The following is a 22,283-nucleotide window of genomic DNA, read 5'->3' as shown; positions in this document are numbered from 1 at the left end:
CTTCCCGCGGAGCCGTCTGTACCTGGTTCCTTCTGATTGGCTTAGGTGAGCTCCGAGCCCTTCCTGATTGGAAGCTCTGACTGGGAGCCCGCCGTCCTTTCCGCAGTAGTGTTCGGTTGAGCCTCAGGCGCGGGGGAGAATTGGGGAAACTGGAATTTCCCGCGGAGCTGACGGCGCTTGCTCTCCCCCTACTCGTTTTAATTCCACGCGCTCCAAAATATCCGCCATGGAGAAATCTTGGTAATGACCCAATCCCCATAAGCATCCCAAAAACACATCTGACCCCTGCCCTAATCCCTCCCCTCCCCGCCGCCGGGGGAGAATTCTGGGTAATTGATTTCTCTGGTTCCCCTAGAGAATTGTGGGTAACTAGCCATTTTCATCATGTCCCCCCACTCCCGCCCCAGTTGTGGGTAACTGGACATTATTATTTTCCCCTGGAGAATCCTGGGTAACATTGCAGGGGATTCTGGGAAACTTGACTTCTCTTATTTTCACCTCCCAAACCCCCACCCCTCATCCTTAATTTTGGGAAACAAGCATCTTGAGCCCCTCTCCCTAACTCTTGTCCCGCAGTCGCTGCTCCTTCCATTGATGGTTCCGGGGTAAACCAGGCAAGTGAGCAGGCCTGAAGGAAGATGAAAAGAAATCATGTATTAGGTTAGATAGCGGGGTAGTGGGGAGTACAGAGGGCCTAGAGTAGAAAAAGGGACAACACTTACGCCTCTACCCCACTTCGCATCCCCTTCCTGCCTGCTTCATCTCCTGCCTGGCATTCTCACATCTGCCTGCCTCATCTCCCTTCTGCGCATATAATCTAGAACACACTAAATACAATTACCTGGGCCTACCTACCACTGACTCAGCTACCTCTTTCCCTTTGCAGGCCAGGATGTCCATTCTAACCCCACTGGTGCTGTCCTGCTGAAGGCTGGGTCAGGCATCTAAAGGGAAGGGTGTGACGGGTCTAATCTGCCATCGTCATCATGAACTTCGAGGGCCTGGACCCTGGACTGGCAGAGTATGCCCCAGCTATGCATTCTGCCCTGGACCCTGTCCTGGATGCCCACCTGAACCCAAGTCTGCTACAGAATGTGGAGCTGGATCCGGAGGGGGTGGCTTTGGAGGCTCTTCCTGTCCAGGAGTCAGTGCACATAATGGAAGGTGTCTACTCTGAATTGCACAGTGTGGTGGCTGAAGTGGGTGTGCCTGTCTCCGTCTCCCACTTTGACTTGCACGAGGAGATGCTGTGGGTGGGAAGCCACGGGGTAAGAACCGTACCCCTTTGTAAGGGCAGAAAGGAGTTGTTGGAGGTCTTTTGTCTGGTTTTAGCCCAAGGACAGCTGCTTTACTGGGAGCCAGAACTGAGTTGTGGCGAGAGTTAGTTAGGTCTCTAAGTCAAAATCAGGAGGAAGGGAGTGGAAGGAGCCATATAATCCAGGGAGAAATTACATAGGTGTTCTTTTTTAGAAGTCATCCCATTTCTACCACAATTTGCCCATTCTAAGCTTTAATTAATCTTGATAACTACGCATCAGTTAGTCTGTAGTATCCCAATCCAATCTCTAATGACCCTCTTCTCTTTCCATTTTTATAATTATAAAATGTTTAACACGTGTTTCTGCATACCTTACATGGAATCATTCTGTCTTCTTTTGCTGATTTTAATCTCTCTGAGAGTAGTTATCAATGTTAATTAAAAAAAATTTTATTTTAGAGCACACAAGCAGGGGAGAGGGGCAGAGGGAAAGAGATCTTAAGCAGGCTGTATGCTCAGCACAGAGCCTGATGCAGGGTTTGATCCCACAACCCTGAGATCATGATCTGAGCTGAAATCAGGAGTCTGAGCCATTCAGGGACCCCAATATTAATTTTTTAAATGTGTATCTATGTTGCTAGTATGCTAGAGAGTCCAAAGATTTTATAAGAAATAACATTCTTGGGGCACCTGGGTGACTCAGTCGGTTGAGTGTCCAACTTCCGCTCAGGTCATGATCTTATGGTCTGTGAGTTCAAGCCCCACATCGGGCTCTGTCCTGACAGCTCAGAGCCTGGAGCCTGCTTCAGATTCTGTGCCTCCCCCTCTCTCTGCCCTACCCGGCTCACTGTCTCTCTTGAAAATAACATTAAAAAATTTTTTTTAATTAAAAAAAAAGAAAAACCACATCCTTAAAAAAAAATAACATTCTTGGTTTACTAATTTTCCTTCCATAGTGCATGAATTGTGCTTTTTTTCATTAGAAAGAATGTACTTTTTTGATAATACATTCATTTCAGTAGGTGGGGTCTACTGCTATGGTAGACTCAGCATAAAAAACTGAATAAAACATAATCCTTGCCTTCAAGGAATTTATGGAACAATGAGGGGGAAAAAAAGATATATAAACAGATAACTTTTTTTTTTTTTTTTTTTAATTTCTAGGAGAGAGAGAGAGACAGAGTGAGCAGGGGAGGATCAGAGAGCGAGGGAGTCACAGACTGAAACAGGCTCCAGGCTCCGAGCTGGCAGTCAGCACAGAGCCCGACGCGGGGCTCTAACCCACGAACCGTGAGATCATGACCTAAGCGAAAGTTGGATGCTTAACCAACTAAGCCACCCAGGCGCCCCTATAAACAGATAACTTGCCAGTACTTTAGAAAAAACTAAACTGTTTCACTTATTAATTGTGAATTTAAGATATACACTATGAATTTAAGATATAAACTACTAAGTGCCAGTATAAAAATATTTCCTGGGTGGAGACGGGTCAGAGGCCCCCCTGAAGGAAGTAACACCTGAAGAGAGTTCTTGAGAGGTGAGTAGGAGTCAGGTGAAGAAGAGGGAAAATGCTGTCTCGGCAAAAGCAACAGGATAAAGATTTCCAAGACACTGACACAGTGTGATTGCAGACTGCAATAACTACAAGCAATTAGGGTTTACTGCTCTGGAAGATAAGGCTGAAGAGTTAGACATTACTTCATTCAACTAGTGTTTTTTGAGCACCTGCTAGGTGCCAGACCTTGCTCTGTGGTATAGATTTAGAATAAGAATTTTAAAAAGGCAACAAAAATACATTTACAAGATACTAGGTAGGTGGTGTTTAGTATCCTTAAAGAAAATAAAGTGGAGTTAAGGGGGTTGAGGTAATGAAGGGTGGGAGGTGTTGCTGTTTTAGATAATTGGTCAGGGGAAGGTCTCTCTGATAAAGTCACATTTGAATAGAGACCTGGGTGCAGGCCAGGATGTCCTGAGTCTTCTAGAAGGGAGAGAGGAAGCCATGCAGCTATCTGGAGGGAGAACATTCTAGAAAGTGTCATAAACTGTGTTAAAAGAGCTAGGAGTTGATCCTTCACACCACTGACAATTTTTATCCAGAATGATAAGATTATGTTTGCATCTTAGAATGCTGAAATAGCAGTATAGAGTTTGATTTAAGGGGGAACATGGCAGGATTCAGCAGGATCAGCTTAGTTTGCAGGTTATTGTAGCAGTTCACATAGAATATGAAAGTCTGAATGAAGGACTGTAGACATGTAGAACAGATTTGGGAAATATTTAGGATGTAAACAAGACTTAAGTTCCTACCAGTGACTTAGTCCTTTGGACAGATCATGGTACCATAAGGAATACAGTTAAAAGAAGAATTGAAATGAGGTAAAATGACAAATTTAATTTAGAATGTAATGAGTTTGGGGTTTTCATGGAATGTCTAAAGAGATGTTTAGTAGGTATTTAGTTATATAAGTCTGAAGCTTGAGGCAGTGGTCTCTGCTAGAGGAGGGAGTTAGGAGCCATCAGTTAAAAGATTGCTGGTTAAAACCGTGAGAGTGGATGAGATTACCTAGGAAGACTAGTGAGAAAATAGTGGACTGGGAATAGCCATGGTTCAAGAGTGGTCTGAAGGGAGGCACACAAAGAGAAGGTATGAGCTAAGAGTCAGGACCGAAACCAGTAGTGAGTGATGTCATAGGAGCTAAGGGTGGAATGAGTTTCACATTCTCTCTATTCCAGCCTGTGACCCACAGTGCACATTTCCCAGGTGGCTCAGAGATTAAGATTTGAATGTGGAACATAAGAAAGCCATCTGGCCAGTGGAGGATCGGACTCACATCCCTGACCTGAAATTGTTGTAACCAACTAAGCCATTACCTATTCAGCAGGGTCATTGTGAGGACAAAATGAGGTAGAGTTTACAAAAGTACTTTGTAAAGCATTAAACAGAAGATAGTATCAACGTCTTTGTCACTTAGATTGGTCCCTAGTTATATGTCTTAGTTGCTGTTAGCCAGAAAGGCCAAGCAAGAGTGGAGAAAAGTTGAGCAATGTCTGTCTAGTCCCTGACCTGTATCTGGGGTGGCTCTGCCCCTCCACTCAGGGTGTCTCTCATCTTTTTGTCCCCACAGGGCCATGCCACTTCATTTTTTGGCCCCGCCCTGGAGCGTTACTCATCTTTTCAGGTCAATGGCAGTGATGACATTCGACAGATCCAGAGCCTGGAAAATGGTATCCTATTTCTCACCAAGAACAACCTCAAGTATATGGCCCGTGGGGGCCTCATTATATTTGATTACCTGTAAGTGGCTTCTCAGCTCTGGTCTGGGAAAGAGAGTCCCTCCTAAAATGGGAAGTCTAAAGGATTGGAAACTTTTGAGACCTTGGTCCCTTAGCCTTTCCTTTCCCTTACAGGCTGGATGAGAGTGAAGATATGCACAGTCTTCTGCTGACTGACAGCAGCACTCTGCTTGTTGGTGGGCTGCAGAACCACATATTGGAAATTGACCTTAACACTGTCCAGGAGACTCAGAAGGTATAAGACTGGAGCAAGAAGGACCCAGGCAGGGCCTGAGGTTTTTGGGGGGCCAGGGATATGCCTACACTGGGAACATGCCTAAGATGTATGTGCCATCTTTCTGTTCCTTTGGTCTGTGGGAAGAATTATTCTCACTGGTTTTTCTGCTTTCTTCCCCAGTACACAGTTGAGACACCTGGAGTCACCATTATGAGACAGACAAATCGCTTCTTCTTCTGTGGGCACACATCTGGCAAGGTGGCTTGGTTCCATGTTTCTTCCTACCACATGGCCCTGTTTCATCAGACGTGTGCTGGAGCTCTTCCTTTCCCTCAATTCTGGGGCTGTAGTTGGAGGCACAGGAGGAGTGACTTGAGTTCCTACTCAGCCACATTATACTAGATGTCTTTCAGGCTGATGCCTTCTGTTGTAACTAGATACCTTTGAGGCAAGAGAGTAAACAGGAGTTCTCTTTGGAATCCCTTCCAGCTCTTAGCCTCTCTTTTTGCCTGTTTTGTGCTTTAATTGCCCATATCCAAGAACCTTAGTTCTTTTGGCAGAGGGTCAGGTAGGTGGCGGGTACTTTTCCTGATAACAGTTTTGGCAGATAACTGAGTTCTCTCTTCTTCAGGTTTCTCTGCGAGACCTCCGTGCTTTTAAGGTGGAGCATGAGTTTGATGCTTTCTCGGGGAGTCTGTCAGATTTTGATGTGCATGGCAACCTGCTGGCTGCGTGTGGCTTCTCCAGCCGCCTCACTGGCCTGGCCTGTGACCGTTTCCTCAAGGTGTATGATCTGCGCATGATGCGTGCCATCACACCACTTCAAGTACATGTGGATCCTGCCTTCTTGCGCTTCATCCCTACGTATACTTCTCGACTTGCTATCATCTCCCAGTCAGGTAGGAAGGACTATAGGAAGGGGTAGGAAGGGTTGATAAGGAGGAAATAGTAAACTTTCAGTGGGCTATCAGGATCTCACTTAGGTTTGGTCAGAGATTAGAGCTTTTATTTTCTCCCTAAGTGTGAAGAACACAGAAAAAGATAAAGGTAGAGCAGGCAGAAGAACTTAGAACTGTCTTTTCTGGGTAACAAACCTGCCTGTGGTTTATGAGAAGGCATCAAATGATATTATTTGTATCTCTAGGCATGAACTTAGGCCCCATTCTTTCCCTGATACCAGGGGAAGAGGGTAGGAAGGACATAAAAGGATGGCCCCTTTTCAACTTCTAGGGCTCATAATGCTTCCTCCTTTCTTCTAGGGCAATGCCAGTTTTGTGAGCCCACAGGCCTGGCCAACCCAGCAGACATCTTTCATGTGAATCCCGTGGGGCCTTTGCTAATGACATTTGATGTATCAGCCAGCAAGCAGGCCTTGGCCTTTGGAGATTCTGAGGGCTGTGTGCACCTCTGGACTGATTCCCCTGAGCCCTCCTTCAACCCTTACTCCCGTGAAACGGAGTTTGCTTTGCCCTGTCTTGTGGACTCACTGCCTCCTCTGGACTGGAGCCAGGACCTGCTGCCTCTTTCCCTCATCCCTGTCCCGCTCACCACTGACACGCTTCTCTCTGATTGGCCTGCTGCCAACTCCGCTCCAGCTCCCAGGTTGTACCTTACATCTGGGTCAGAGGGGGGGAGGGGAAAAGGGCCAAGATACCAGGATTCTCTGTAAGCCCTGTAGTAGTCTCCTTCTTCCCTGATTTTTGTGTGTGTTCAGTACTTTCTTCTTTTCTGGCTCCTTGGGGTTTGGGGATTGGATGGGCCGATACCACAACCTTCAAGCCCTAGAACTGTACTACATTATAGGCGAGCGCCCCCTGTGGATGCAGAGATTCTACGCACCATGAAGAAGGTGGGCTTCATTGGCTATGCACCCAACCCCCGCACCAGGCTGCGCAATCAGGTATGTTCAGAGGAGAGAGAGTCAGCCCCCACCCCAGACCTTTTGGATTTCTCCTGTCTTGTTTCTTTACTAGTCCTCAGCAGTTTTTGCTTTTAGTCAGTGAGTAAAAGGTTTTTGAGGTCTAATGAATGGAAGGTACCACGGTAGGTGTTAGGGAGAATTCAGAGATTAGAAGATAGAGTCTTTGCTATTAAGAAGTTTAGTATTTGGCTGGTAAAGGTAAGACCTGTCGGTAACAAATTATTTGTTGTATTGTTAAATGCTAAAGGAATGTTACAAGCATTCACTGCCAGGGCTGTTTGGAGGGAAAATGTTACTCAGGGAAGACATACTGAGAAATGTGGATATTGAGCTGGAAAGGTGAAAGATGGGTAAGTAGAAAGTAACATGGGAGCATATTCAGGATGAGAGATCAATGTTAGCAGAGGTCTCAAGAAGCATAACTGCAAAAGGTGTGTCTGACTGGGACTGTGATTGGACTAGTCTGGCGGCAGTGGTGGTTAGTACTAGAAAATAGTGTGACTTTGAGGTTGGAAAGGGCCCGGTTGGGAAGCCTTAATACCAGTGTATAGGGAGAGAAGTGATACACTGAAAAAGATGTTTTAGTAGAGTTTGTTTGGTAGTGGGATGTCGGACAGAGTGAGTGTGCAGAGCCATGCGTGGAATCCATCACAGTAGTCCAGCTGTGGTTAGGTAGGGTGGTGGCAATGGCAATAAAAAGGACACGGTGGATGCTGAAACTTCATGAAATTAGAAAGTTCAGTGTTGGGATAAAGGTAGGGGGAAACCAGAGATAATTAAGACATCCAACAAAATTACCTCTTTTTAAAAATTCTAGATTCCTTATCGACTCAAGGAGTCAGACAGTGAATTTGACAGCTTCAGCCAGGTCACTGAGTCACCAATAGGGCGGGAAGAGGAGCCACATCTCCACATGGTCTCTAAGAAATACCGCAAGGTGCTGAGGGTTGCCAAGGAATGAGCTCTGTGGGATGTGGGGAAAGGTTCCCTGGGAAAAGGGGGTCATACTAGAAAGGATCAAAGGACTCAGTCGAGAATCCTTCACTTACCACCTGGACTTAGGAGGGAGGTTTTGGGGAAGGTTGTGACCACTGCAAAGGATTTAGGGGACTCTGAGGATACCTTCATTTTGCTCAGACTGTTTCTGCCTCAGGTAACCATCAAATACTCCAAGCTAGGGTTGGAGGACTTTGACTTCAAACACTACAATAAGACCCTGTTTGCTGGATTAGAGCCCCACATTCCTAATGCCTACTGTAACTGCATGATCCAGGTAAGGATATTCCTGTGACCTGAACACGGCTACTGCCTTTCTTCTCTGTGGCCCCATACCCTCTGCTCTTTTTCCAGGTCTCCAACCAAGCCTACTTTGCCATGGCCTCTGCTACCATTCTTTCTTGCTCCACAGCCTTCAAGTCTTCTCTGTGTGCTCCATTCTTCAGTAGACTCCTGATTTGTATTCTTCACCAGCTCGCTTAACCATCCCATCTCTCTTCCCCTCCATAGCACTTGCCTGCATCAGTTCTCCTGTTCTTTCCCCCAGGTGCTCTACTTTCTGGAGCCCGTTCGCTGTCTTATCCAGAACCATCTTTGCCAGAAGGAGTTCTGTCTGGCATGTGAGCTGGGTTTCCTCTTTCACATGTTGGATCTCTCTCGAGGTGACCCTTGTCAGGTCAGTGTCTGGAGACTGGGGACGATAAAAGGGGAAGGGAAGTAGACAGTAGGCAAGGACATTGCTGTGCAAATAGCCACAAAAGAGAAAACTGCCCCATTCTACCAACACACTTCCTTCCAGGGCAGTAATTTTCTTCGGGCATTCCGCACCATTCCTGAGGCCTCGGCCCTTGGTCTGATCCTGGCTGATTCAGATGAGGCTTCAGGCAAAGGCAATCTCGCCAGGCTTATTCAGAGGTGGAATCGCTTCATTCTCACTCAGCTGCATCAGGATATGCAGGAGCTAGAAGTACCGCAGGCTTATCGAGGTGCTGGAGGCAGGTATGAAATAGTGATATGAACAGTTAAAGCTACCCTGACAGGCCCCTCTGTGACTTAGAGGGTCTCCTAACTGCTTCCTTGTGAATGTGTATTGCCTTCCCTGCCCTTAGCAGCTTTTGCTCATCGGGGGACTCTGTCATTGGGCAGCTGTTCAGCTGTGAGATGGAGAATTGCAGCCTCTGTCGCTGTGGCAGCGAGACCGTGCGAGCCTCTTCCACCCTGCTCTTCACACTCTCCTACCCTGAGGGTAGCAACAGTGGTATACCTCCAGCTGGGTTGGGAAGGTTCCCTCATTGTCCCATAACATCAAGGAGAGGGTGTTGGGAGGCTAACAGTGGGTAGAGGGGAGAACCTAGAGTGAAGCATCCAGTTTCCCCTCAGATAAAACCGGGAAGAACTGTGACTTTGCTCAGGTGCTGAAGCGAAGCATCTGCCTGGAGCAGAATACACAGGCCTGGTGTGACAACTGTGAGAAGTACCAGCCTACGGTGAGCCCTCCTATGTTGGGGATTTGGTATGGTCTCATCCGGGACTAGCTATGTCAGCACTGCCATCCAGGGATCAATAGGGAGAGGGAGGAACCTCAGTTTGAAAATCAGGTCCAGGTTTTACTGTTCCCATCCAGGTTTCTTTCCTGTAGGCTCCTTGCCATTTCTTGTTTGTTTTTTCCTCTCAGATTCAGACCCGCAACATCCGCCATCTGCCAGATATTCTTGTGATCAACTGTGAGGTGAACAGCTTGAAAGAAGCTGATTTCTGGAGAATGCAGGCTGAGGTAAGGACCAGGTCTGGAAGCAAGGTTTTAGGTGCACTTCTTAGTTTTCTCTCCCTTCTGTGCTCAATATATGATTAATGTTCCTGGGGAATCAGATATTTTTTCCTTTGTGTTCAGGTTGCCTTCAAGATGGCAATAAAAAAGCATGGTGGGGAAATCTCTAAGAATAAAGAGTTTGCTTTGGCTGATTGGTAGGTACTATCTGGTGGGAGTTGGGGGCGAAAGAATTGAGCTACCCAGTGGCTCCTCTGTTCACTGGCTAGATCTCAAAATGGATTTCTAATTCTCTTGTCCTGACAGGAAGGAACTAGGGAGTCCAGAGGGCATGCTGATGTGTTCCTCCATTGAGGAGTTGAAGAATGTCTGGCTTCCTTTCTCCATTCGCATGAAGATGACCAAGAATAAAGGGCTGGATGTTTGCAATTGGACTGATGGGGATGAGATACAGGTTGTTGAATAACTGGGAAGAGAAGGGGGAATAAGGGAGAGAAGGTTGGGGCAGAAGCAGGGCAAGGGGAAGATGGAACTTAGTATAGGGAAAAGGGAGGGAATAAAGCCAAGTATTTACCAGTTGTGAGCTTTTCCAGAGTGACTCAGTTCAGTATTGAGAGTCATAGATGGGCTAGGATGGAGATAACCCGCCCTGGTCCCCCATCCCCATCCCCATCTCCCGAACTCCCTGTCCTCTATCCCCTTTCCCCTTCCTTCCCCATCCTTAAACTTAGCTTAGCAGCCTGGGTACCCCCCTCACAGTGGGGCCCAGCCAGGGCAGAGGAGGAGCATGGTGTCTTTGTGTATGACCTGATGGCTACTGTGGTACACATCCTGGACTCACGCACAGGGGGCAGCCTGGTGGCTCACATCAAAGTTGGAGAGACCTACCACCAGCGCAAGGAGGTGAGTGAGATAATACAAGGAAGGGACACTCCTGGTGGTAGCCACAATGGAGTCCCAGGTCTGTCCTTATCTTGAGTCTCAGTGGTCCAGCTATCACTTTATCATCTGTCTTTTACTGTATTTCCACAGGGTGTTACCCACCAGCAGTGGTATCTCTTCAATGACTTTCTTATTGAACCTATTGATAAGGTTAGTTGCAACACTTTCCATTCCCCCTTTCATCTCCCATTTTCCAAGAATTCTCATCCTCAGTGCTCTAGAGAATCCCAGGCAGATTCAGGAGGGAAGGATGGGTCCTCAAAAATAAAAAGTGTTAGGAAAACTAAACATAGCAGCTGAGTTCTGTCTTCTGTCTGGCTTGGGAAAAAGGAAAAAGGGGCATCTATATATAGGCCATGAAGTGCTTTTTCTTTTATAGCATGAAGCTGTGCAGTTTGACATGAATTGGAAAGTGCCTGCTATCCTTTATTACGTCAAAAGGAATCTTAATTCCAAATACAACCTGAACAGTAAGTGGTACAGGGTAGACCCAAGGGTGTGGCAGTTTAGATTGGTCTTTTGGAAGAGATCTTGTTAAGATTAGGATAGATAACCAGTGTTATTACTTCCAGGGATACTGGAGAGATTCCTGTTCATCAGGCCCTAAATTTAAAACCTGGAGATCCTGAGGGTATAGAGGGGAAGATATGATATGGGGAATCTGATCAAAAGGGATAAGGTTTTGATTTTGAGTCTCATCATTTTCCCCAAGGGAAGCTTTCTTCTTCTTTTGGAGATGAACTCCTTATAAGGTCCCTTTTTGGTGCCTTTAAACCATAGTTTCTGTGTAACTTTATTTTTCTGGATTTTTTGAGCTAAAGTTCAAAGTCAAAGTCTTATTCTTTCTTCTCTGCTTTTGTGTTTTTTCTTAGCATATTTCTTAATAGTTTTATGATTTGACCTGTTCCATCTACCTGTTCACCAGACACAATCTTTTTATTCACATGCTTTGATTATTGAGAGATCACAGTGTAGACCCAGTGTCTGGTCAGCTATCCTGGGTTTCCCTCCCCTGGTTACTTCCCTGTCCCTAACTATCTGTCTTCTGGATTTTCTTTTCAAGTCAAGAACCCTATTGAGGCAAGTGTCCTGCTGGCTGAAGCCTCACTAGCACGGAAGCAGCGGAAAACACATACTACCTTTATTCCACTGATGCTGAATGAGATGCCACAGGTTGGGGACCTGGTGGGCCTGGATGCTGAGTTTGTCACTCTTAATGAGGTAACCAAACCTAAAAGGTTATGGTGTTGGAACAGAGCTCTGGAAATATTAGGAGTCATAAGCAGTTCTCTGATTTCTTAATGTTATCAACTCTTCTCATATAGGAGGAAGCAGAGTTACGCAGTGACGGCACCAAGTCTACCATCAAACCAAGCCAGATGTCAGTAGCAAGAATTACTTGTGTTCGAGGCCAGGGACCCAATGAGGGTATCCCCTTCATTGATGACTATATCTCTACCCAGGAGCAGGTATTAGGATGTGGAGGTACAAGCGAGACAAACCTTATACTTATGTAGAGTGCTCTAGAACCCAGGGAAGAGTAGCAGGGGGAGACTGTGCACGTCACTTCCTGAGTAACTTCTTTTCTCTATGCCTAGGTGGTGGATTACTTGACTCAGTACTCGGGGATTAAGCCAGGAGACCTAGATGCCAAGATTTCCTCTAAGCACCTTACAACTCTCAAGTCTACCTACTTAAAGCTTCGTTTTCTTATAGACATTGGAGTCAAGTTTGTGGGTCATGGTCTGCAGAAGGACTTCCGGGTCATCAACCTCATGGTTCGGGCAGGGCTCTTTTTAAGAGTTTCCTTTGAATATGGGCCCTTTAGGGTATACATTGTGCTTTTGGAGAATGGGAAATTATGTCACCTACCTTCAGTCTCCCACTCTTTTATCTCTGCCAGGTGCCCAAGGACCAAGTCCTTGACACTGTCTATCTCTTTCATATGCCCCGAAAACGAATGATTTCCCTGCGATTCCTTGCTTGGTACTTCCTAGGTGAGTTGGTGTATCTTGTGCTCATTAAGAGCAGGAAAAAGTGTTGGAGGAATCAAAGGAGTAGGGAGGACCCTGACTTAGTGGTGAGAGTTACAAATGGATTTAAGTAACTTCAGTATCCCTCTGCACTAAGAATGGTGTTTGGCTCTTTCCCTTATGGGCAGTCAAGTTATTGATTATTGATTTTTATCAATTATTGGGAGTAGGGGATGTGATTATGGGATGTGTTCTTACCTTCCTTTGTGAGGTTCCAAACTATTCCGCCTCTAATTCCCTCAGACCTGAAGATACAAGGGGAAACCCATGACAGTATTGAGGATGCCCGCACAGCCCTTCAACTCTACCGAAAGTATCTGGAGCTAAGCAAAAATGGCACGGAGCCTGAATCCTTCCACAAAGTGCTCAAGGGTCTTTATGAGAAGGGCCGAAAGATGGACTGGAAGGTTCCTGAGCCTGAGGGTCAGACAAGTCCCAAGAGTAAGGCCTGGGATGGGACAAGGGAAACTGGACAGGGTGGGTTTTGATTGCATATGTGAAGATTAGACTCATGATAATGATGATGATTGTGATGTTAACAACAGTACCAACCCTGCCTTACGTTTGTAAAGCACTCAGTAGTTTACAAAGCATTTAATCCTCCCAACATTCAGTGAAATAGATTGTATTCTTGAAAGTCTACATTGATCCTAACCTCCTCCTGCCTAATTCTAAAATGTTTGTTAAAATTTTTTTTACATTTATTTATTTTTGAGAGACAGAGCATGAGTGTGGGAGGGGCAGAGAAAGAGGGGGACACAGAATCCAAAGCAAGCTCCAGGCTCTGAACAAGCTGTCAGCACAGAGCCCGAAATGGGGCTTGAACTCATGAACTGAGATCATGACCTGAGCTAAAGTCAGATGCTCAACCGACTGAGCCACCCAGGAACCCCTAATTCTAAAATGTTTGGGGGCAGGTTTGCCCTCTTTTCCTTGATAAAAAGTATTCCAAGTGCTTTTTCTCCACTCACCTTAAGAGTCAATGCTCTTGATTTTGTCTCTGACAGATGCAGCTGTCTTCTCCTCAGTGTTGGGGCTCTGACCTTCCCCTGTCCCAGTGACCTACTCCCTCTCCCTTCAGTGTTCTGTGCCCCAGAACTGGGAGATGGCTTCCCAAGTTGGCTATTACCTTGTCCGCTTCCAGAATTGGACCTGCTCAGGGTCTACAGATGGTGCTATTAATAGAACTGGAATGCAGCAGAGTTGCTGCAAAGGGAAGAGGTGCCAGATTCCTTTTTCATTCTTTGCAAAATAGCGGGCCAGAAACAGAGTCTAGAATTGACCCAAATGGACAGAAATTGGTATTCTCAATAAATATCCTGGGTAATTAATATCCAGGCAAAAGAATGCTCCTGGAACCAGTACTCTCAGTTCCTAGTTGGCTAAGGACTGAAGTCCTGGACAGTGATAGGATACAACAGTAGCTCGAGACAGCTCAAGTCTCTGCTTGAGGGATGCCTGGATGGACCAGGACATAAGAGTATTGGTGCCCGGAGCAAACCAGTGTTGCCAACACCATCATTGCCAAAAGGCCTTTGGGTCCTGGACACAGCTTGGCTGCTGTCTTCACTCCTGCTGACAGCTGAGAAACATCTGTCTTCCATCCACTCTCCTGTCCCAACTTTTGTTATTTTTTAAAATTTTGTTTTAAAATGCATGTTTTATAAAATAAAAACAAAAATATTATTGGCTTGTCATCTCTGTGATTAGAGACCCGCGAGTGTTGGATGCTCTGACTTAAGCTCTCCTCTCCTTTCTTTGTGTTGGCTTTCTATAACAACTGGGAAAAATCAAAGCTTTCAAATTTCCACCTAGAAATGAAGGTGAAGCTCTGGAGTCGAGTTTAAGGTTACTGGAGGAAAATAATTACGTCTTACCTGGACAGTTATTTTTAGCTCTTTGCTCTGGTTGCCTAGTACCTTAAGGTCCGATTCTTTTAAGATGCACAGTATGGTTTTCTCGGAAAGTTGGGGAAGCTGACAAACTGTACGTCTTGTTATCTTAAGACCTGTAGCTACTAACGGGATCTGCTGAAGTGCTGCGGTGCTTCCTGGGAGATGTAGTTCACGGGGTACTGAAACCCGGGCTTCTCACAGGATAGCAGGGTACCTTTCTTTTAAAAGGCCCTAGCCCACCTAGACTGGCACATCCATGTGCGTCTGACCGCGTCCTTACGCCACGCCAGGCTCTGTCCTTGCTTCAGGCCACTCCTATTCTTCGGCTGACCCCTGGTGGTCACGTGGAGCTCCTCGCCACGCAAGTCTGGGTCCTTCTGCGAGCCACCGGGGTCCTCGCAGCCTGGAAGCCGCTCCGGAGCTGCCTGTTCGCGCGAGAGTTTGGAGGGGCGGGTTTGGGGTCGGTCTCCGGTGTGGGGCTCGCACCGCAGCGCTTCAGAGCTGTGCTCAGGCGGCCGATTGGAGTGCGGGGAGCTGGGTCAGGCAGTCGTTGGGTCACCCGTGCCTGGAAAGTGCCGAAGCGCTCTGGAGAATCCTGGACAGCCCCGCTCTTCCGCAGCCAGGTGCTAGGGTCGGGAGTAAAGTGAGAGTCCAGCAGTCTTCGAGCGCCTGGGCCACGGCGGCGGCCCTGGGAGCAGAGGTGGGACGTATGCGAGTGGCACTGAGGGTCGGGGATGGACTGGAGCGAAGGCAATGGCGGCGTCCTCAGAAAGGGGGCTGGTCCGCACGGGAAACAGCTGGGCGTCGGGGTGGGGATGCAATAATCTAAGGTGGTGGATCCAAATAGGCCCCAGGTATAGAGTGTTCCGCCCGCCACCTCTCTGCCTCCTGGCCTGAATCAGCTGCTTGCCTTGCCGGCAGCTTCTCGGTGCCTTCCGTCCTCGCTTAATCGCCAACCTCCGTTCCGCAGCTGCCACATAACCATGTAAGCCCTAGGCAGTGGACGCCGAAGTACCAACATCTGGGGCCTCACCTGTCGACGTAGTGTCTGGGGCTGAGCCCCAAGTCCCTAGCTTGTGCTCTCACTCACCGCGGGGTGGGGGCGGGGGTGTGGGGATCCGGGTCCTCAAGCGCTGGAACAGAGGAGCTCCTTTGTGTCCTGGCCATTTCCTGAAAAGTAGAGCCAGAGTCACACTGAGGCCTTTGTAGGCCTTGGGATGAGGGATTTGGGGTGAGGGCAATGGAGCCGAATCCTCACACCAATGCTCTATTTACCCCAATTTCAGGTGGAGCAACCCCATTACGCTAAAGATGAAAGGCTGGGGTTGGCTGGCCTTGCTTCTGGGGGCCCTGCTGGGAACTGCCTGGGCTCGGAGGAGCCAGGATCTACATTGTGGAGGTAAGAGCACAAAGAGAAGTCAGAGGAAGGAGGGTGGGGAAGACAGAGCCTTGCTTGGGAAAGCATGAGATACAGGGCCTGGGAGAAGAATGAATGGAAATCCCTGGGTTGATTTCCTTTCTCCCTTCCTTCTCCTCCTTTATCTCCCCTCAAACCAGCTTGCAGGGCTCTGGTGGATGAACTAGAGTGGGAAATTGCCCAGGTGGATCCCAAGAAGACCATTCAGATGGGCTCTTTCCGAATCAATCCAGATGGCAGCCAGTCGGTGGTGGAGGTAACTGTTACTGTTCCCCCAAATAAAGTAGCTCAGTCTAACTTTGAATGAGAACTCAACTGATTAAGAAGGACCTTGGTTTAATAGAAATTGGCCCAGATAGGTATCTAAAGTATTGGGCTGTCACATTTGTAAGAGGCTGGAGGCTTATACCCTATATACTTGCTTCCTGGCTCCAAACCTTAATACTTTATTTCTGCTGTAGTTATTAGGAGACAGGGAACCCTGATCAGCCCCCTCCTCCACATCCGTAATTCTTGTCACTCATATTTTCACTATGGCATAATCATATACATACAAAAGAGAAAAAGAAGACCTTATCCCTGTATTTAGGACTGTATGTTATAGTAGGAAACATAACATATATGCAAAGCTGTATCTAGTGAATAGTATATAAAGGAAAGTTAAGGTTATGATGTTTGTGAGATGCTTTATAATCGTTATCCTCAAAGCCTACACTACCTCTCTTATGCTCCTATTGAGGACAGGTATTAGTCTCATTTAATACAAATAAATAAAATCATTAGCGTACACCCATAAGAATTAAAGGAATTCAAAGGAAAGGAACACATAGTTAACTAGGAATAATCAAAGAGGTCTCTGTTTACCTATACTTTGGAGCTAATGACACACCTGTTTTATTTCTTAGAATTGTGGAGTAAGGTAAAATAAGGTCATATATTTGAAAGCACTTTGGATCTATACAAATAAACTACACTGTTTTTAATTAGGGAGAACTTTTTAGAATAAGTGAGTTGAACTAGATTTGGAAGGAAAAGTAAGGCAATAAATTACTAATATACAGAGGTGGAAGAATGTGACCCAAGGCTGAGGACATTTCTAGGTGCCTTATGCTCGCTCAGAGGCCCACCTCACAGAGCTGCTAGAGGAGGTATGTGACCGGATGAAGGAGTATGGGGAACAGATTGACCCTTCTACCCACCGCAAGAACTACGTACGTGTAGTGGGCCGGAATGGAGAATCCAGTGAACTGGACCTACAGGGCATCCGAATTGATTCAGACATCAGTGGCACTCTCAAGTTTGCGGTGAGCTTTGGGAATGGGTAGCTGGCTTTTGAAAATTAGGGGAATTACTGGACAGTCCAAGCGGAAAAATTACGTTAATGTCCTCTTCCTCTCTGGAGGTGGAGGCAGAAGGCCTCTAATTGCTGTCCATCTCTCATTCATTTCTCCCTTGGGTTGACAGTGTGAGAGCATTGTGGAGGAATATGAGGATGAACTCATTGAATTCTTTTCCCGAGAGGCTGACAATGTTAAAGACAAACTTTGTAGTAAGCGAACAGGTAAACTACTCCTACTTTATTGCCTATCCTCACAGCCCTTTGGAACCTGGCACATTTCCCTAGCATGTTCCTCCACCTCCCACCCCCATCCTCTGATAATAGCTCAAGAATTGACTTCCATTACTTATGACTTAGGGACTTGGGTTGTTCCTCTTCATTCTCTTCCTGTCAGCTTTCAGAATTTGTGGCTCCCTCACCTGGGATACAGGTGAGAGGATAGTGGGAATGTTTTGTTATCTAAAAGGATATGCTTTGAAAAATGGTGGTTGCTGTGTGTGCCAGTTTGGTTTTGGGTATTTTCTTGATAGTGGTATATATCAATATGAGAGTGGCATTTTCCTTCAAACTTTTATGTGCTATTTGCAGATCTATGTGACCATGCCCTGCACATATCACATGATGAGCTATGAACCACTGGAGCGGCCCAGACTGACGGGCTTGATGGATCACCCCCAGGAGGGGAAGAGGGTGGCAATGCCTTTTATATTATGTTTTTATTGAAATGAACTGAAAAATTGTGAAACCAAAAGTATGAACTGTGTTGTCTTTTCATATCCAGAATCAACCCTTATGTTAGGCTTGAAGATAGGGGATTCCAGACAGGAAAGAAAAGGGAAGGAAGTGCTTTGGAAATGGTGTAGCATTTATTCAGTGCCTACTCAATACCATGTGTTTAGAGTCTAATTGTGGAGAGAAGAGGAACCTCTATGAATAAGCAAGGGAACATAGGTAAGTGTACAGTAGTATGGGATTCTAGAAATGACTTGTATTTATAATGATGAAACAAAGTTTAAGACAGAGCTTGGTCTTGAAGGAAATAATGGACATGCATTATTCTTCCCTTCCTGCCCTTCCAGATGGAGGGATCAGTAATAGCAGACAGGAAGGGGAAATGGATGTGATCAACTCATCTGAAAAGTAAGAGCTTTATAAGATAGGGAGAGATGAGGTAAGGAATGTTATTTAATGAAGGCCCTTTCTTGCTGGCCTAAGCTTTTAGATTTGAACCTGCAGCACTAAAGTATACCTTTCTCATTTTCATCTGTCAGTCTAGATTCTAAGTCTGTCCGCACTTTCTATGTGTAGAGATTCTGTACTGGTGCAAGGGATGGAAACCTAAAGGATCCTTCTTTGAGGAACTTCTTAAACACCTTGATCCAGAGGAATGTCTGTGTCAGGATTTGGAATGGAACATTTCTATCCTGGGAATACCTCAGGGAAAGAATACCTGAATAAACATTTTGAAGACTTTTAAATTAAGCATTTTAGAATCTAAAAGGGAGTTGGAGGTCATATAGTTCACCTCTGCCCATTTTACAGATGAAGAAACTGAGGCCTAGAGATACCACAGGTCCCAAAGTTCTATATTTAGTGGCAAAATTGGATCAATAAGCTAATGTTCCCAAGTGTCAATCTTATCTAATATAGCTGTAAAATAGCTTCTTTTTTAAGTCTTTTTTTCTCTTAATACCCTGTACTAAGCCTGGCACACAAAGTGAATTTATTCAGCAAGTCTTTCTTGTCACAAATCCCTGAGAAGTCTAACACATGAACTAGTTCAGAGCAAGTATCCTGGTATTAGTTGAAAACTCAGGCTCTAGTATTAATTCCTTATTCTCTCATCAGCCATAAGAAATGCGGTATCCTGTCAAGGCTGTTTTCCAGACCAGCTGTTACTATTTTTTCTTCCATGATGCATATGAATAATGTTCACATTCTTCATACCCCTGTGAGTATACCCAGGATTCTATCCATTGCCTGCTTCCTGTCTAAAAACTTACTCTTCCATCAGAAAGCTTATCAAAAGTGTGCAAGTACTCTTACAGGGAACTTGAAATTGTTTTAATGTACAAAAAAGCAAATAAGTCACAAGCTTTAATAAAATGATGTTAGTTGGTAATAAATTACTTGTGATACACCTCACTAGTCTGTCAAGGTATAGCTGTTAAGAACTCTTCAGCTCAACAGTCTTTGCCATTGCTACACAGGAGTGTCCTACATAGAGAAGAGTGGACATTATCCTCCCCAACTTGATCCTCAGAAGGTTAGGAGGATACTCTTTGCACATCTTTTTATTCATATCACAGGTTATCACAAGGAATCCATGAATTTATCTGAACCTTTCTGGAGGCTCCCTACAGCAAATGATTCTAGTCCAGTATTTGGTAGATCAAATGCTAACCTTGCATATCTGGTTATACCTTAAGCTTTAGATGCCTTCTAAATGAGTTTATCAGTAAAATGTTAGAACTTAAAGAAATATTCTCAAAGATAGTGTTTAAATGAGATNTCTCCCTCTTTCTCTGATCCTCCCCTGCTCACGCTGTCTCTTTCTCTCTCAGAAATAAATAAAAAACATTAAATTTAAAAAAATAAAAAATAAAATATTTTAAAAATAAATTTAAGAGAATTTTTAGGCTGTTAAAAAGGATTCAGAGCAGGGACAAGATTCCTTTAAATATAGGACAGGGATGAATAGCAAGGGTAAAGGAACTAGTTGATGCTGAATACTCCTTTAACAAACACATACACCTTACTTAATCTTTACAGTTCTAAGAAATAGATGTTACTCCCATTTTTACAGATGAAGAAACTAAGTTCAAATATATTGTGTCTTGGGGAATCAAAACTTCAGCCTTCGTGATTGTCTTATCCTTAGGCCTGTGGGCCTTTCTATCTTGTTCCCTGTAGTGGAGTCTCCACGTAGTCCCTAGTGGCTGTGCAGACTAGTACTTGTGTTGAAAACCACCTCCAAGTTTGAACACATGCCCTCTGACTCTAATAATCAATAGTGAAAAAGCACTGGGGGAAAAAAAGTGAAAAAGCATTATATCCTCCTTTCAGCTATTTTTCCAGACTGATTATAATAAGAAACCCATTCTACCCCGCTGGTCATTTTAGGTGCTAACTGTTTGTCTCTCCTACCTTTATATATTCTGGGAGGGTCACCATTTATCATGTATTTCAGGTATGGATATACAAGTGTTTTATAGATGAGTAAGACTATTCCTTATTTTATTGTTTATCTAAAAAAATTTTTTTAATAGTTTATTTATTTTTGAGACAGAGAGAGACAGAATGAGCAGGGGAGGGGCAGAGAGAGGGAGACACAGAATCTGAAACAGGCTCCAGGCTCTGAGCTGCCAGCACAGAACCTGATGTGGGGCTCGAACCCACAAACCGCGAGATCATGACCTGAACTGAAGTCAGACACTTAACCGACTGAGCCACCCAGCCGCCCGTATTCCTTATTTTAGAAAATATTTTAAAATACAGAACACACTGAGTCGCTGTGCCCAGGAGACCATAACAGTGATTCAGAAGTCCCCTTCCTGAGTTACAGCTGAATTTTCGTAGTCATCACCATATAAACAGTACAGCTTAGTAGTTAAGGTACAGCTTCTGAGCAATTACAAACTATGGTCCTGAGCAGAATACTTTATCTAAACCTTGGTTTCCTCCTCTGAGGGGATACTAACATTACCTACATCCTTTAGAGTTGTTGTGAGGATTAATTAAGATAATGCATGTACCACATTTAGATAGTACCTGGAAATTATGAGTATTCAATAAATTTTAGTTGTTACCCATTAAATGCAGGAGTTTGATTTACTTAAAGGCAGTTTCAGTTGAAACTTAGGCTGCATATTCCCAATTACCCTTAGCCACCAGGGGGCACCATCCTCTGTGTCCATTTTAAAGAGGTCCTCCCAAGGTTAAGATGACCTCAGTGCTCAGCCTTCTCTCCAATGCCCCCACTAGTTCTCAGGTACTTAATTGTATTTAGACCTAACGCTCATTTGCTGCTTTATTCAGCCAATTCTCCCTTAACTTTCTTCTCTTCTCCCCAGGTCCCATTCACGTTTAGAAAGAGATTCTAAGCTAGCTTCTGGGTGATCACATTTAGTCCTGATCCCTGGGCTTTCCCACTGGCATTATGGTAGTGGATGTCAGAACTAAACAACTTCAAAACAAGTCCATAAAGTAGTCATAACACTACTCCAGGACATGGTGTCAAGAGGCTTAGAGCTTTACTGTTTCCCACCCTTCTGCCAGTGACTAGTGCTCCAAAATAGGTTACTCTTATGGCCACTCAATAATTATCCTTTGGTAGCCTCACCCTGAAAATGCCTCTTGTCTTTTGCGGTACTAGAGTTCAGGCCTCTGGTCAGCTGGTTAGTCTCTGTGGATAATTAACCAGAGAGCAGAAACCAGGCCAGACTATTCTAGGGTTAGGAGGAAACCCTCTGTGAGATGCTAAATTGGGAGCAAATATTGATCATTGGAGCTTTGAAGTCACCGAGAATGTAGCTGAGGTCAGTGATCCTTTGGGGCACTGCTCGGCTTCTCTTTATGAAGTTCCTTCCTTCCTAAGACCCACCTGTCGGATTTCCAAATCAGAGGAGTATTGTTTAGCAAAATGTGAAGCTAGGTACAAGGATAGTCAAGAAGAGAAAATGGTGGTTTAATTTCTCTTTCCCCAAGTCCAAACTATAAACTAATTTCTTTATAAAATAGGTCTATCTAAACCTGGTTTAGATGGTACTGAAACTTCTGAACCTTGTTACTGCTATGTGAGGAGATAAAAGGACTATTCATTTGGAGCTTGGAGTTTGTAGATTAGGTGTCCTGGTCCTTGGGTTAGTTTCCCTCTGCACCTAGGTCAATGACAGCGATGGGTTTAGGAGGTAGAAAGGTCCTGAAGTCTTGTCTACCAAGAGGAGTTAGTGAAAAGTGGTGTGGAAGATCTATTTAGTACTGTGGTTTATTTAATGGTCTCTGGGAAGCATAGGGTAAGTGTATACAAGACAGCCGTGTAGGAGAAGGGGTTCAGAGGCCCTATGGAAGTGATTGGCAGTGAAGGGAGTGATGTGACAAAAAGAGGGTGCTTAATCCCTAATTTTGGATGAGGGGCTAGTTTGCAACTTTTGATCTTCTGGTTAGATGTGGGGTGGGCTGCCTGCATGGGGTTATATGACTG

The 22,283-nt window shown here is 45.2% G+C and overlaps 2 protein-coding genes across 8 annotated transcripts; both read left to right on the top strand.

Moving 5' to 3' along the window:
• The first annotated feature begins 98 nt into the window (after positions 1-98).
• On the top strand, positions 99-14,115 carry PAN2 (poly(A) specific ribonuclease subunit PAN2). 6 transcript variants are annotated; one of them, XM_077757497.1, is made up of 26 exons: positions 99-240; positions 887-1,199; positions 4,384-4,553; positions 4,667-4,787; positions 4,950-5,027; positions 5,401-5,668; positions 6,029-6,371; positions 6,573-6,669; positions 7,508-7,627; positions 7,844-7,963; positions 8,234-8,362; positions 8,486-8,685; positions 8,796-8,944; positions 9,067-9,173; positions 9,362-9,460; positions 9,578-9,651; positions 9,761-9,908; positions 10,214-10,357; positions 10,487-10,546; positions 10,776-10,866; positions 11,460-11,617; positions 11,722-11,865; positions 11,995-12,174; positions 12,300-12,393; positions 12,673-12,870; positions 13,437-14,115. In XM_077757497.1, exons 2-26 carry the CDS (start codon positions 987-989, stop codon positions 13,469-13,471), a joined length of 3,540 nt encoding a protein of 1,179 aa, XP_077613623.1. In that variant the 5' UTR covers positions 99-240; positions 887-986; the 3' UTR covers positions 13,472-14,115. The 6 variants fall into 6 exon arrangements, with proteins under 6 accessions (XP_077613623.1, XP_077613622.1, XP_077613620.1 ...); XM_077757496.1 differs by having other exon boundaries at positions 887-1,268; positions 8,799-8,932; XM_077757494.1 differs by having other exon boundaries at positions 887-1,268; positions 8,799-8,944.
• A 627-nt stretch (positions 14,116-14,742) lies between these two features.
• On the top strand, positions 14,743-17,834 carry CNPY2 (canopy FGF signaling regulator 2). 2 transcript variants are annotated; one of them, XM_077757506.1, is made up of 7 exons: positions 14,743-15,024; positions 15,246-15,309; positions 15,611-15,723; positions 15,882-15,997; positions 16,842-17,045; positions 17,206-17,302; positions 17,669-17,834. In XM_077757506.1, coding segments are annotated over exons 2-7 (576 nt in total). In that variant the 5' UTR covers positions 14,743-15,024; positions 15,246-15,307; the 3' UTR covers positions 17,713-17,834. The 2 variants fall into 2 exon arrangements, with proteins under 2 accessions (XP_077613632.1, XP_077613633.1); XM_077757507.1 differs by lacking the exon at positions 15,246-15,309 and having other exon boundaries at positions 14,745-15,024.
• Positions 17,835-22,283: the final 4,449 nt, after the last annotated feature.

Source organism: Crocuta crocuta, unplaced genomic scaffold (assembly GCF_008692635.1).
Source record: "Crocuta crocuta isolate KB4526 unplaced genomic scaffold, BGI_CrCroc_1.0 scaffold549, whole genome shotgun sequence".
Classification (NCBI taxonomy): Eukaryota; Metazoa; Chordata; class Mammalia; order Carnivora; family Hyaenidae; genus Crocuta; species Crocuta crocuta.
Note: the sequence above shows the minus strand (reverse complement) of the source record. Positions and strands in the feature narration are given on the sequence as shown.